Genomic DNA, 13,218 nt, shown 5'->3' with positions numbered 1-13,218 from the left:
TTAGAGCATGATTTAGCAGCTGAGCCAACTTGTATAGAAAGAAATAGGATCCAGAGAAAATGGTAGTGCTGGATCTCTATAGATTCTTCAGTCTGAGGCACACATTCTCTTTCTCTCGGTCTCTCTCTGTCTTTTTGTGGCATACTCTTGACATAATCCCTTTTCTCAGAGCAACTGAGCAGCTATTTAGCAAACATCCATTTAATTTTAATTTCAGATAAGGTCTGAGACGTGTCCCCAAAACCTTGCAGATGTTTAAAGGAGCAGAAACCTGTCAACCTTTCTGATACCAACTGAAAGGAGACACTCTTTGCAATAGCGAGTTTTTGAAGTCTACACACATGGATTTAATCAGTTAGGTCTAACGAGATCCCCCATCTCCCCTTCCACACACACCCCCCACCCCCGCTTCCTTTACAGCATCAGTTCTACCAGGGCAAATTTTTCCCCAGAGTATATTGGGTAATGTCTGGAGACCTTTTTGGTTGTTACATTGAAGGGCAGAGCTACTGGCATCCAGGGGGCAGAGGCCAGGGACGCTGGGAGACAGCCCATAATAGGCCAACCCCCACCACAAAGAAACTATCCAGTCTAAAATTTCAGTGCTGAGGCTTCTCAGCCCTGCTCTAGAACAGAGGTCTTTAAACCCAGTCGCACATCAGAATCACTTGGGGGCTTTAAAGATTCCAGTCCTCAGCAGATGCTCTCTAGACCAAACAGAGCAAGGTCATTGGCTAGGACGGGGTATGGAATTGTGGCCCAGCACAAAATGAAAACACAGGACGTTTATTCAAAAATTATTAATTTTAAGGTGGTGACAGCAAAGCATTCAACCAAGGGCAAGGCCTTCTGAACGTGGGGCCCTCTGTGTCTATGCGGCTCCTATACACAGGACGCTGACACTGTTCTGGGGGATGACCTGGGCATTGGTAGTTTGAAGAGCTTTCCAAGTGGGCCAAAGAGTTTAACAGACACTTCACCCAACAAAATATACAGATGGCAATGTCAGGGAAGTGAAAATGAAAACAGCAATGAAATATGACTCTACACCTATGAGAATGACCAAAATCCAGAACACTCACAACTCCAAAGGCTGGAGAGGATGTGGGGTAGCAGGAACTCAACTCATTGCTGGTGGGGACGTGAAAATGTCTAGTTACTTTGGAAGGCAGTCTGCCAGTTTCTTACAAAGCCAAACACTCTTTTTCTTTTCTAAGTTTATTTATTTTGAGAGAGAGAGAGCATGCGCATGCATGCACACACAAGTGTGAGCAGGGGAGGGGCAGAGAGGGTGGGGGAGAGAATTCCAAGCAGGCTCCATGCTGTCAGTGCAGAGCCTGACACGGGGCCTGAACCTATGAACAATGGGATCATGACCTGAGCCAAAATTAAGAGTCAGTTGCTTAACTGACTGAGCCACCCAGGTGCCCCCCAAACTAAACACTTTTATGATATATTCAGCAATTATGCTCCCTAGTATCTATCTAAAGATGTTGAAAACTTAGGTCCACATAAAAACCTGCACATGGATGTTTACAGCCACTTTATCCATAATTGGCAAAACTTGGAAGCAATCAACATGTCTTTTGTAGGTGAATGGGTAAACTGTGGCACATCAGTGGGATATTATCTAGTCAATGAAATATTATTTACAATCTTCCAGTGGAATACTATCCAGCACTGTGACAAAATGAGCAATTGAGCTGTGAAAGATATGGAAGAAACTTAAACTTATATATTGTTTCATGAAAGAAGCCAATCTGAAAAGGCTACATGCTGTATGATTCCAACCATCTGACTTTCTGGAAAAGGTAGAACTATAGACACAGTAAAAACATCAGTTATTGTTAAGGCCTGGGGGAGGGAGGGATGACCAGTTGGAGCTCAGAGGACTTTTAAGGGCAGTGAAACTACTCTCTGTCATGCTATAATGGTGGACACATGTCATTATCCACTTGTCCAAATCCACACATTGTACAACACCAAGATTGTAACATAATGTAAGCTGTGGACTTTGGATAATTATGATGTGTCAGTCAGGGCTCATCCGTTGTAACAAATACACCATTCTGGTGGGGGATGTTGCTAATGGGGGAGGCTATGCATGTGCAGGGGCCAGGGAGTATATTGGAAATTTTTGTACCTTCCGCTTAATTCTGTTGAGAAAAAACAATTGCTCGAAAAAATAAAGGCTGTTAAAGAAACAAACTCTCCAGGTGATTTCAATGTGCAACCAGTGTTGAGATCACTGTTCTCTGGCATTTATTGCCTATATCTTTCCCCAAGTAATTGGTGTATGTATAGGTACTGGCTCACGTAGGACTCAGAGCTTCACAATTAGGAGATGATGGGTGAACGTTGCCAAGTAAAGCACTATAGTGTCATTTATCACCTCTTGTAAATTTGTATGTGTACCTGTCATTTTGACTTTGGCATTCGTGATTTTGTTTGCTCTCCACGTCAGTCCTGTGGTTGAAGAGCAGGTGTTGAGACACTAGTGTGAGATGAGGAAACAGGCTTAGAGAGCTTAAGTGACTGGTCCAAGCGACACCCTTGTGAGTGGCAGGGCAAAGTCTCCAACCCAGTGTCTTGGTTTTCCGGTTGGGACTGTTTCCTACATGTTACAAAAACTCCTTCACTTTTATACTAGGTTTTCAAAGTGTGGTGCAAAGTGTTGATTGGTAGCCTGTGGCAGGAAAGTTAGTGGCACAGGGATGAGCTTTAAAACAAAACATATTGGGGTGCTGGGTGGCTCAGTTCGTAAAGTGTCCAACTGGCTTAGGTTATGATCTCACAGTTTGTGAGTTTGGGCCCAGCATCGGGCTCTGTGCTGAAAGCTCAGAACCTGGAGCCTGCTTCAGATTTTGTGTTTCCACTTTGCTCTGCCCTTCCTCTGCTCCCATTCTGTCTCTCTCTCTCTCTCTCTCAAAAATAAATTTAAAAAATATTTAAAAATAAATAAATAAACATTAAAAATATTTTGGAAAAATATTTATTTAAGTATATATTAGGAAAAAAGTCATATGTCAAGTCCATGGCTTGTATTACTGCTGCAGAAAAGGTTACATTTAAATTTTTAAAGTGAGTTGATTTAAAGAAAAATATTAATCAAGTAATAGCAAAGTGTGGAGCAGGTGTGGAGATATGACAAAGCAGTGAATTACCTACTCAAATGACTGAAATGTGAGAAACACTCTTTTAAATCTTGTAGTTTATCATGAGAATATAGTGAAATAGCAGGAAAAGGCTTTGTAATAATAGACAAAGCAGTAAAACTACTATTGTGGTGTTTGTGTCCCCATTCCTTAAAACCTGCCCCCCATGTCCCCCTCCATTTTCCTCCAGACTCAGTATTGGCGTGTTGTCAAGCTAGGATGGGTACAGAGTGCTTGGCCATGGACATCAAGTGACCATGTATGGTTGAAAAAGAAGAAAAATATGTAAAATGAAATCTGCAAGTCCCTTATTTGTGACTTAGTTTTCCTATTTATTATGCATATCAAATGCTAAGAGGAATTTCTAGATTATCTGGGACCAAGTGATCAGGAATTTTATAACAATAACAAATCCCATCACTGACCAGGTATTCATTTACATTTATACGGTACAGCCTTTTACATTTATACAGTAGAACTCTTTGCATCCATTGAATATAATGAAGGGCATACATTCATTGACTGTATTCACAGATATTTGTGTTAAATGAGAAAGGCAGATTTCAGAAGAGTAGGATAAAACATATTCATATACAAAAGAAAAAGAAAAGGAAGGATTTCTGAAAGGATTGACCCCTGGGTGATGGGATTGGGTTCATTTCTTTTACTTTTAGCTTCTCCATCACTTCTCATTTTTCTATTCTAGGCCTAGATTTCAAACTCAAGGAATAATAAGCAAACTTTTAAACACGCCTGTATACAATTTGTACTTAATTCTACTATGGTCCAACTCTACTTTTCTGATGCCATCAGACATGTGATTTTGTAGGTGTAACGAGATGTGGATTTCATGAATAAGGCATTGCAGCTGGAGCCTACTTTCCCAGTAGCGGGAAAGACAAGTAAAGCTTTTATATAAAAGATCTTATAAAACATGGAGTCCTATGCACACAAAAGGGATTTTGAGCTGAACTGGGAGAGTGCAGGACAGGCACTGAGCAGCAGGGCCCTCATTTGGTGCTGGTGATTGGGAGAGGCTGGGGACGTTTGTCACTGTCATATTGGATTACATTCTAGTTAATTTCATTGTCACTCCAGAGAAGTGTGGCTTTTCACAGCACCTGCCTTGCTTTCTCTGGGTTTTAGGATGAAGATCTTTGTGAAACTATCACAGAAGCATCTTTGATTTATGATTTGGGGTGGGTATATTTGCTTTCTTCCCCTCTCTCCTGTTTGTTTTTGCAGAATCACCTCTTAATTCTCTGGTTATGTTTTTCAACAGCACATTCTACTTTGTTTGTTAGAGTTTGTCAATCCCCTGAATTGGAAATCTTTTTGAGAAGAGTTTCCTGGGGGGTGGGTGGGGGGCTCTTTTTTACCCCAATGATTTTTTTAAGGCCTTAAGCAATATATAGAAAATATGCATTAATTTGCATAAATGCAGAATTGGCAAGATCCCCAGAAGCTGCTGACAGTATTGATTTCTGAGAAGGACACCTGAAGCTGGGTGGGGAGAAATGGGACTTTCCCTTTCCCCCTTTATATTTCAAGTATTCTTTTTCAAAAAATTAGTTGCATATTACTTATATGACCTGACCCGTCCTCTATATGCATAAAAATATATAAAATAAAATGTGATGCAGGTACAGCAGACTCAGATGTTTACATTTCGACTCTGAAAGTCTGTCTGTGTACGTGCATATGGTGGGTGGGCGATGTGCAGGGATATGGTAAAACAAAGTTAGCTCAGATTTTCATTGCCTTAATATCGACCCTAAAAAACAACAGTCAAAATATTGCTACTCTGGTTGTGTGGTTGAGAATCAAAGCACACTCACCTGTGAAAGCCTGTCATCCTCTGAGGTGTCCTTACCCCAATGCAAGTATCCGATGTCGCTGCGGGTCAGGACCCCATGTAATATTTCTTGAGACTTTCCTTTCTGACAGCCATTAAAGACATTTGGACTTGCTCTTCCAGTTAAAATCATGTTTAAAACTGCCTAGACGACACATTTTACAAATAGTTATATTTTAGGTAGCAATGACAAAAGGACTTAATTTCTTTTTTCTTTTAACTTCTTTTTTTCTTTTAATAATCACTGAAAAATCACCAGTTTTACTTAAAAGAATGAAATCACATACTACATAATTCAGGAAAAACACATCGTCAGCGTTCGGCAGGGTTGAAACAGAAGCTTATTGACTGTTTCTGGAGCCGTGCAGCATAACTCCCCGTGTCTCCCACTTCCATCTGATTGCCCTCCCTCCCTTTACATTTCTTATAAACTCTGGTTTCCATAGTTCTGATTTAAGAAGCAATAAGCTAAGGTGTTTTTATAGTACTTTTCTTTCCATGATTAGGGATTCCTGGTGGGTCCTGTCAAGATAGTTCCTAACAGGTCTGTAGAACATCAGGAATGTGGGGCTTTCAGAGGGAAACTGGAAAGACTGTAATGGAAATGAGAACATTGACTCTGGTAACAAACTCACGTTAGCATCTTCTCAGTCTTTCAAAGATAACCCAATCACTCTCCACTTCAGGAGAGAACATGCTTAATTGAAAAAAAAAAAAAAAGCCTCATTCAGATCCTATAACAGAAAGACAAAGTCTCTCAACCCACCTGCCTGCACAGGAAGTCCCCAGCCCTTGGCTGTAGCAGCTGAGTAGTGGAAGCATCTAGGTCCTTCTGAAGCCTGCAGAATGCAAGGTGCCATCAGCCTCAAGTCAGGGACAACGACCACATCAGGAACTCGCAGCTTCTCCTTCCTCCCCCTCCCCACACTAGGTTTGCCTCGTCACTGTCCCTCCCATGTGCCTTGCACATTTCCATCTCTCACCAGAAAAGCTTCCAGGACTTAGGCTGCAGAGATGATGGGAAAAGCCATGGATGCAGTGGGGGAAGCCGCCGACAGGTAGTGAGGGAGAAGGGCAAAGTGACAGATCGCACACAGTAGGCTCCCTCTGTGTGTGCTCTGTGTAGCTGCTGAGCTCAGTGGAGAAACTGTTCTGAGTGACAAGGGATACTTGGCTTAGGGTAGTGACACATGACCACTCCAGAGAGTGCTGGCTCAAGACAGAGTTGAACAGATTGTTCAAGTGGAAATTACTAGTTTGGGGGTTAAGCCCATTTCTTGACTGCAGAAAGGCTGCCTCCACTATTTTACCACAGACCAGGGCTTGGGGTCCCACCCTAGACAATAGAAAGTCCAGGAAGAATGTGGCTGCTGCTCTCGCCCAGGGACAGGTGCTGAGTACTGGTAATGAACTGTAATGTGTTCTTGGAGGAACCTGTTCACAGGACAGAAGTCATGCCCTTCTTTTATTTAAAAAAAACTTTTTAAAGTTTCTTTCTTTTTTTTTTTTTTGAGAGAGAGCATGCAAGAGGGGCTGAGAGAGAGTGAGAAAGAGAGAATCCCCAGCAGCATCCACGTTGTCAGTGCAGAGCCTGATGGAGGGCTCAAACTCACAAACCGTGAGCTCATGACCTGAGCTGAAACCAAGAGTCAGAGGCTTAACCAGCTGAGCCACCCAGGCACCCCTGGAGTCATGCCCTTCTTGAATAAGAACTAAAAGCTTGGGTCAAGCATGGTGAGTGCCTTGGTGGCATCAGATATAATTCAGGGCAGTGTTGTCCTAAACGTGGCGTGATTTTAGGTGGTATAGATATAAGCATTTAAAAAATGCTTATAGTGGATGTGCTTAACACATTCTTCTTTAGCACAGCAAATACATGATTTAAAAGATATTAATGTTAAGGAAGAAGTTAATATTTAAATTTGTGTTGATTTAAAGAAAACTGTTAAGTAAATAATACAGACCACAAAAATGTGACGATATTATGCAAAAGACAAGTGTTAGGAGATTTTTGCTTCAAGGTTTTTAACTCTTCCTTTCTAGAGACTCATATCTCTCTCTGATTCTCTGAAAGGTTATTTTCCTTTCATAGCCCAGAAGAAAGTCCACTTCTTCCAAGAAGCCTTCTTTGATTAGTCTACCGGTGACCCTTTCTCCTCTGCAATCTGCTAGACTCCTTGTCTTTACATCCATTTGGTACATTAAGTACCACCTGTGAGATGTTTAGTATCTCTGTGTATATCTCCTGTCTTTCCCAGAATGGACCCTGAAGGTCAGGCCATATCTTCTATTAGTGTTTCCCACAGTGCCAAGAACGGGGCTTTCCACACAGAGAGACAGTATAGATACCAGTAGGTATATTTTATTGTGCATATAAATAACAAAATACTTTTATTATGAAAATTATACAAATACATTTGGGTATTATCTGTCAGTATTTATAACCACAAGTAGAAGGAAGCCACCACTGTACTAGAAAAGCAGATTCAAACCTTTCTGATGACAGCCACTCACCCATTAATGTGGCCAAACTGACTACAGAAAAGGAGGAATCAAGAGAAGAGCATCCAGGAAAAAGCTGTGCTCAGGTTTCCAATAGGGCGAGAGGATATTTTCTGATACAAGAGTATACTGCTTCTGTGATTGCAGAGCTTTAGGAAATACCCGTGCAAATATTTGTTGAATTTACCTTTCAAATGTTCTGGAGAAGATCATGCTATAAAGAAACAGGATGACACCATGGCTTCCTTCCTCTTGGAACTATTTGGGGGACAAAACAAAAGCATGTTTGCCTAAAAGCAATGTGGTTATGTATAGCTTCAGGCATGGATTCAAGGATTTATAGCCTAAGAAGATTTTTTTCTAGCTGCTGATAGGACGGCTGCCTGAGGTCATCTTCATTCTCAGATGCATTCATCTTCCTTGTTCAGGTCTGCCCTTGGCATTGTCATTCTCTTGCTTTTTGACCTATTTTTCTTTCCTCCACTTCTGTCACATGATTGTCTTCAAATCATGGCTAAGATGTAGTATATCTTTCCTCTCCATTTTTCCAGCACCCTTCCTACCCCAGGCCCTTGGTGTGTTCTTGGCTGGCCCCCTTGCCAGCCTTTCCTTGGTCGGGGCATCCCTCCCTCTTCATTGCTTGTTAGAAATACCTTTGGAGTTACACAGATCTAAGTTCAAAACGAGTTCTACCATGACTCCTACTTACTAACTTGTTTGAGTTTCAATCACCGTGTCTGCAATTGCAGATAAATTGCAGCTTTGTGGCAAAAGTTAAAGGAAATAATGCACAGTACCTACCTTAGTTCTTGGAACATGCTAGAACCACAGCAAAATTATTATCTGTCCCTTTTTAAGGCACTTCTCCTCTCTCTCTTTTCTTGGAAATGCTATTTTTTCTGCTCAAGAGTTTCCAAAGGTGCCCTGTGATCTCCAGGATCAAATCCAAATTGCCCAACTAACATTCAGGTAGTAGGTCTTAGCTTTGTGTGAATATTCTGCCTGCTGAAAAGAAGCTCCTTGGCTGGCTTTCAAGGTTCCCAGGGTTAAAGCATCTCCTTTAAAGGCATTGTATCAGGAAGGCTTCTGCTAAAATGTAGATTCTTTCCCTTTTATGGATTAATCTGTCCCTGCCACTCTCTGTGACCTGGCAGGGGCAGGACCCTCGGGCAGGAACAAATTCCAGTGCCACAGGCATCAGATAGGAACCCAGATGGATGTGCCACTGAGGGGGAGAAATGAGGAGAGTTGGGGTCCGAGTCAAACTGGGTACACCAGTGTATTCGTTTCCTGTTGCTTCCATAAAAAATTACCAAGAACTTGGTGGCATAGAACAACACGAATTCATTGTCTTACACTTATGGAGGTTTGAAGTCCCGACACGGGTGTCACTTCATGAGTCTGATCCAAACTGCTGGCGAGCCTATGCTTTTTCTGCAGGCTTTGTGGGTGAGACTCTTTACTTCCTCTTCCAATTTCTAGAAGCCGCCCTTATCCATGGCTCATGACCCCACATTGTGACCCTACCTGGTGACCCATCTCCTCCCTCTGCTTCCCTCATTACACCACTTTCTCTCTCCTGTCATCCACTTTTCCTCGTAAGAGTCTTATTATTATTTGTGCCCTCCCCCCCAGGGAAATTCAAGATAATCTCCTATTTCAAGGTCTTTAACTTAATCACAGCTTTAAAGTCCTTTTACCAGGTAGGAAGCATCATTCAGCCTATCACAACTTGTTCACTGGAAGTCGCTGCCCCCCATGTCAGCTAACTGAGGACATGACAGCATATAGGCCAGGGTTTCTGATTTTGGGGGAAAAAAGCTAAATATCCAGGTTTTTTGGTGGACTTTCCCAATTGTTTTTTGTAGTGGTTGAGTCAAATGTTTAAAAATACAAGACAGTGTGGACTAATGCTACAGATCACATATGATAGGTGTATCGGTTTCCTAGGGCTGCCGTAACAAGTTACCAGTAAGCTGAATTGCTTGAAACAATAGAAATGTATGCTGTCACAGTTCTGGAGGCTAGATGTCTGAAATCAAGGTGTCAGAGCTTGGCCATACTTTCCCTGACCAAGGAAGGGAAGGAGTCTTCCTTGCATCTTCCAGTGTCTGGTGGCTACTGGCATTCCGTGGAGTAGGACACATCACATCATGGAGTCTTCCCCGCATGACTGTGTCTGTATCCAAATTTCCTTCCTCTTGTAAAGGGACCAGTCATTGGATTAGGACCGACCCTAATCCATCTTGACTTCTTGACTTGATAACATTTGCAAAGACCTCTTTTCCAACGAAGATCCCATTCACAGGCACTGGGGGTTAGGACTTGAACGTATCTTTTGGGGGGATGAAATTCAACCCATAACAATAGGTCTACTATTATCCACATGCAGCCCTCAGACCTTTGTCTTGGGATTTCTGTCTTAAGATGGGACACCGGAATGGGACATAGTACTGGTGCATTTTGATAGTGAGTGGGGTTTGGTAAAGCACATCATACCATGCAGTTCCTGCTGAGGTGTGCTCTTGAGAGGAGCATCAAGTGTCTTTGATGGAACATGCCATCAAGTTCTCTCATCACTGGGGAAATGGTGCCAGCACTTTCCCAGAGTGGCTATGGCAATAGTAAGCATGGGTCTATTTGACACGGTAGCTCCTGCGTCAGGCTCAGCCACACCACACAGTCGGCCTCTGCTTAGGGCCTTTATTACTTCTTCCAGCTTGACTCTTCTTAGGCTTCGATAGCAAAAGCCTGTGTGTAGTTTCAGCTCTGATCCTCTGATGCTCAACTCTGGCTACACTTAGGAACTCCTTACAGATGTGGGGGCCTTCCTGTGGAAGCAGACTACCGCAGGTCTGAGTTGAGGAGATAGAAGACAGAAGGCTCATTTCTTACATGGTCCTCTCTATCTGCGTAACCCCATTCAACATCTTCTGCCCACAACAAAGTCCCCAAGAAGGCTTCTAACTTAATATTTCATGTCAGGTATTTAAAATCTACTATACAGGTTTTATTATAAATTTATATTCTATATAGTTTATATTAATTATGCATTTATATTAAACATATAAATATATATTTTAAAATAACCACAAATTTAGTACCTTAGGTAACATAAATTTTGAAACTAATAGAATACTGTATGTTAACTATATTGGAATACAAATTTTAAATTTCATAAAATTTAAAAACAAAACAAATAAGAATACAAATTTATTATCTTACAATTCTGGAGATCAAAAGTCCAAAATGGGTCTTACTGAGCCAAAGGGGAGCTGTCACCTGGCTTGCTAGAGGCTCTGTTTCCTTGCCTGTTATAGCTTCTAGTAGCCTGTCCCCTCCACTCCCATCTTCAAAGCCAGCAGCGGCAGGTGACACTTTTCTCACTTCATACACTGACTTCCTCTTCTGTCTTCCTCTTCCACACTTAAGGACCCTTGTGACTTCTTGGGGCCCATCTGAGTAACCCAGAATACGTGCCCTATTTTAAAGCATTGTGTAACATACAGAGTTGTTGAATCATTGTGTTAGGCACCTGAAATTAACATAGCATTGTATGTCACCTATACTTAAATAACACAAATTTAAAAATAAAATAATAAAATAAAATCAACTGATTTGGCAACCTTAATTCCCCTTTGTTATGAAGCATAAGATTCGTAGGGTAGGGCACGGACAACCTTGTGGGGCAGTGGGGGAGGTGGGGCTTTCTTCTCCCTACCACACAGACCTATCAGATGATGGGGGAGGTAGGCCTGGGGTAACTAGTGTAATCAAAATTATATGGCCAATGTGTAGCTGAGAACTCGTGCCTAAGTCTTCTACCTCCGGAGCCTTTAGAAGGAACGGAGCAGTGAGTTTCATGGATCACATCTCTACCTTCTGTTAATCTGCCATTGTATGGCTTCATAGTTACTCCACTAATTGTCCTCTTCTTTTACCTTGTAGGGTTCTGATTCTTCAGCTTTCATTCCTTTCTCTGCAAAGGAATCTTAAAAAAGCACCTTAGATGTTCCACCAACATTGTCCCGAGAGGCTGGGAAGAATTATTGCCAGGAGGATATTGTGTGGAAGGTGCTGATAGAAGAGGTGAAACAGGGCCACCTTTTTCAGACTAGAAGTCATTTCCTTGGAGCCAATGTGAACGGTCATTTTGGGAACTTAGATGAGGGCCTTAGTTGTCTAGCATTTTTGTGTTTTATCTGTTAGATGAGGCAAGACTGCTTTGACATATTCTCTTCCCACAAAAGAAATCTTGGCATATGCCCTCTATAGTATTATTCTCTGGATTTGATTAGCCAAGGACAAAGAAGCAATTGTGAGTGGCCTGTGTGTGATCTGGCCTCTTTTTAGGTTGTGGGGAGAGAGAGGCGGGCTTCTCTTTCTCTCATTCGGCCCTTTCTTAGCTTTCAAAATGACCCGATTTTCTTAATAAGCATCATTAGAAATATACTTTGTAAAAAGAAAGAAGATTTCCTGTAAGATCAGTTCAACATAAAGGGATTATCTCAACACTTAAACACTTACACATTGTAAATGATCATAGATGAATTTCTCAGTGGCTTCTTTCTCTAGAAGTTCAAACAGCTGGAGCTATAAATCAGGAATAGAAGATAAAAATGAAAAGGAAGATGAAAGCTACATCTATAAGATGTCAACTTACTGTTATTTCCTCAAGGGAGCTTTTTGTTTCATTGCAAAGTCACTTTGCTGAAACCTGACAGATTATCTTCCACAAGGCCATGTAAAACATACATGGTAAAAGTGGATGGCTACCAGCCTCGCTTTTACAGTCCTTAGTTTTAAACCACTGTAATATCTTAAGCAGTAAAATCATAAACATATTTTTTCCTAATAGGTAAAATTAGCAACATTTAAAACAATGGATATAGAAATGCATGTTGTAATGATTTCAGGTCTGGGATATTCTTGATCATAGTGAATTCTGGAAGGGAAAATTCACAGCAGGATTCTTCATTTAGGCTGCTTGGATCACTTCCAACCCTTGATCCTTACCTCTTTGGAAGATGCCTTTGGCCACCTCACACCCTTCTGGGAGCATCGATAGGGCTCCACCTTCATTTCCATGTTGGGTCTAGAATACTCTCAGGTTTCATTGACCTGAGTATTATCTGGCAGGGGTGTACTCACCCGCTCTGTGAAATCATCTCTCGAGTAGTCAGGATTGGAGGTGACACAAGTGTCCTCAGTGACAAGACAGACGGTGGCCTTCTCAGCTGTTCCTGCGGCCCACAGGATGCCAGCCAGTGCCGCAGCCAGGGCTTGCTCTTGCTCCCGTTTGCTGATTGTACACAAGCTGCAATGCAGGAGGTTGGGTAGGAGAACCCTGGCATGGACAGTCACCTAGCTGAATGGGAGGTGCTTCCACTTTTAAGTCCCCTTCTGAATACCAGATGGGTCTCTTCGGTTCCTACACTGTGAGGTCACAGAAGGCCTCGTCTACACTCTGTCACTGGCAGTTGCATCCTCACAGCAGTGTGTTATTTCTCTTGGTGATCTTAGCCAGTCCCACCCTGTGGTTATCACCCCTCTGGCATCCCCACTTCTGTCCCCTTGCCTCTACTCCAGCAGAGACTGACCCAAACTTTGTAACCCAATATCACAAGCCTTTTGCAAGTGCAGCCCCAAACAGTCCTTCGGGTGTTCTCTCCCAGGTCTCCATTTTGCACATCTGCTGGCCCACAT

At 42.1% G+C, this 13,218-nt stretch overlaps 1 protein-coding gene across 1 annotated transcript in view; it reads right to left on the bottom strand.

Moving 5' to 3' along the window:
• The window catches only part of MINDY4B (MINDY family member 4B), a 35,356-nt gene that overhangs the window by 9,413 nt on the left and 12,725 nt on the right, over positions 1–13,218 (bottom strand). The window contains exons 6-10 of the mRNA XM_029940798.1: positions 12,664–12,829; positions 12,040–12,105; positions 7,700–7,770; positions 5,777–5,849; positions 4,994–5,155 (exon numbers count right to left, since the gene is read on the bottom strand). Of these exons, the coding sequence (XP_029796658.1) occupies positions 4,994–5,155; positions 5,777–5,849; positions 7,700–7,770; positions 12,040–12,105; positions 12,664–12,829 (538 nt within the window). The remainder of the gene's footprint in view (positions 1–4,993; positions 5,156–5,776; positions 5,850–7,699; positions 7,771–12,039; positions 12,106–12,663; positions 12,830–13,218) is intronic.

The sequence above is a fragment of the Suricata suricatta genome, chromosome 5, assembly GCF_006229205.1.
Source record: "Suricata suricatta isolate VVHF042 chromosome 5, meerkat_22Aug2017_6uvM2_HiC, whole genome shotgun sequence".
Lineage (NCBI taxonomy): Eukaryota > Metazoa > Chordata > Mammalia > Carnivora > Herpestidae > Suricata > Suricata suricatta.
Note: the sequence above shows the minus strand (reverse complement) of the source record. Positions and strands in the feature narration are given on the sequence as shown.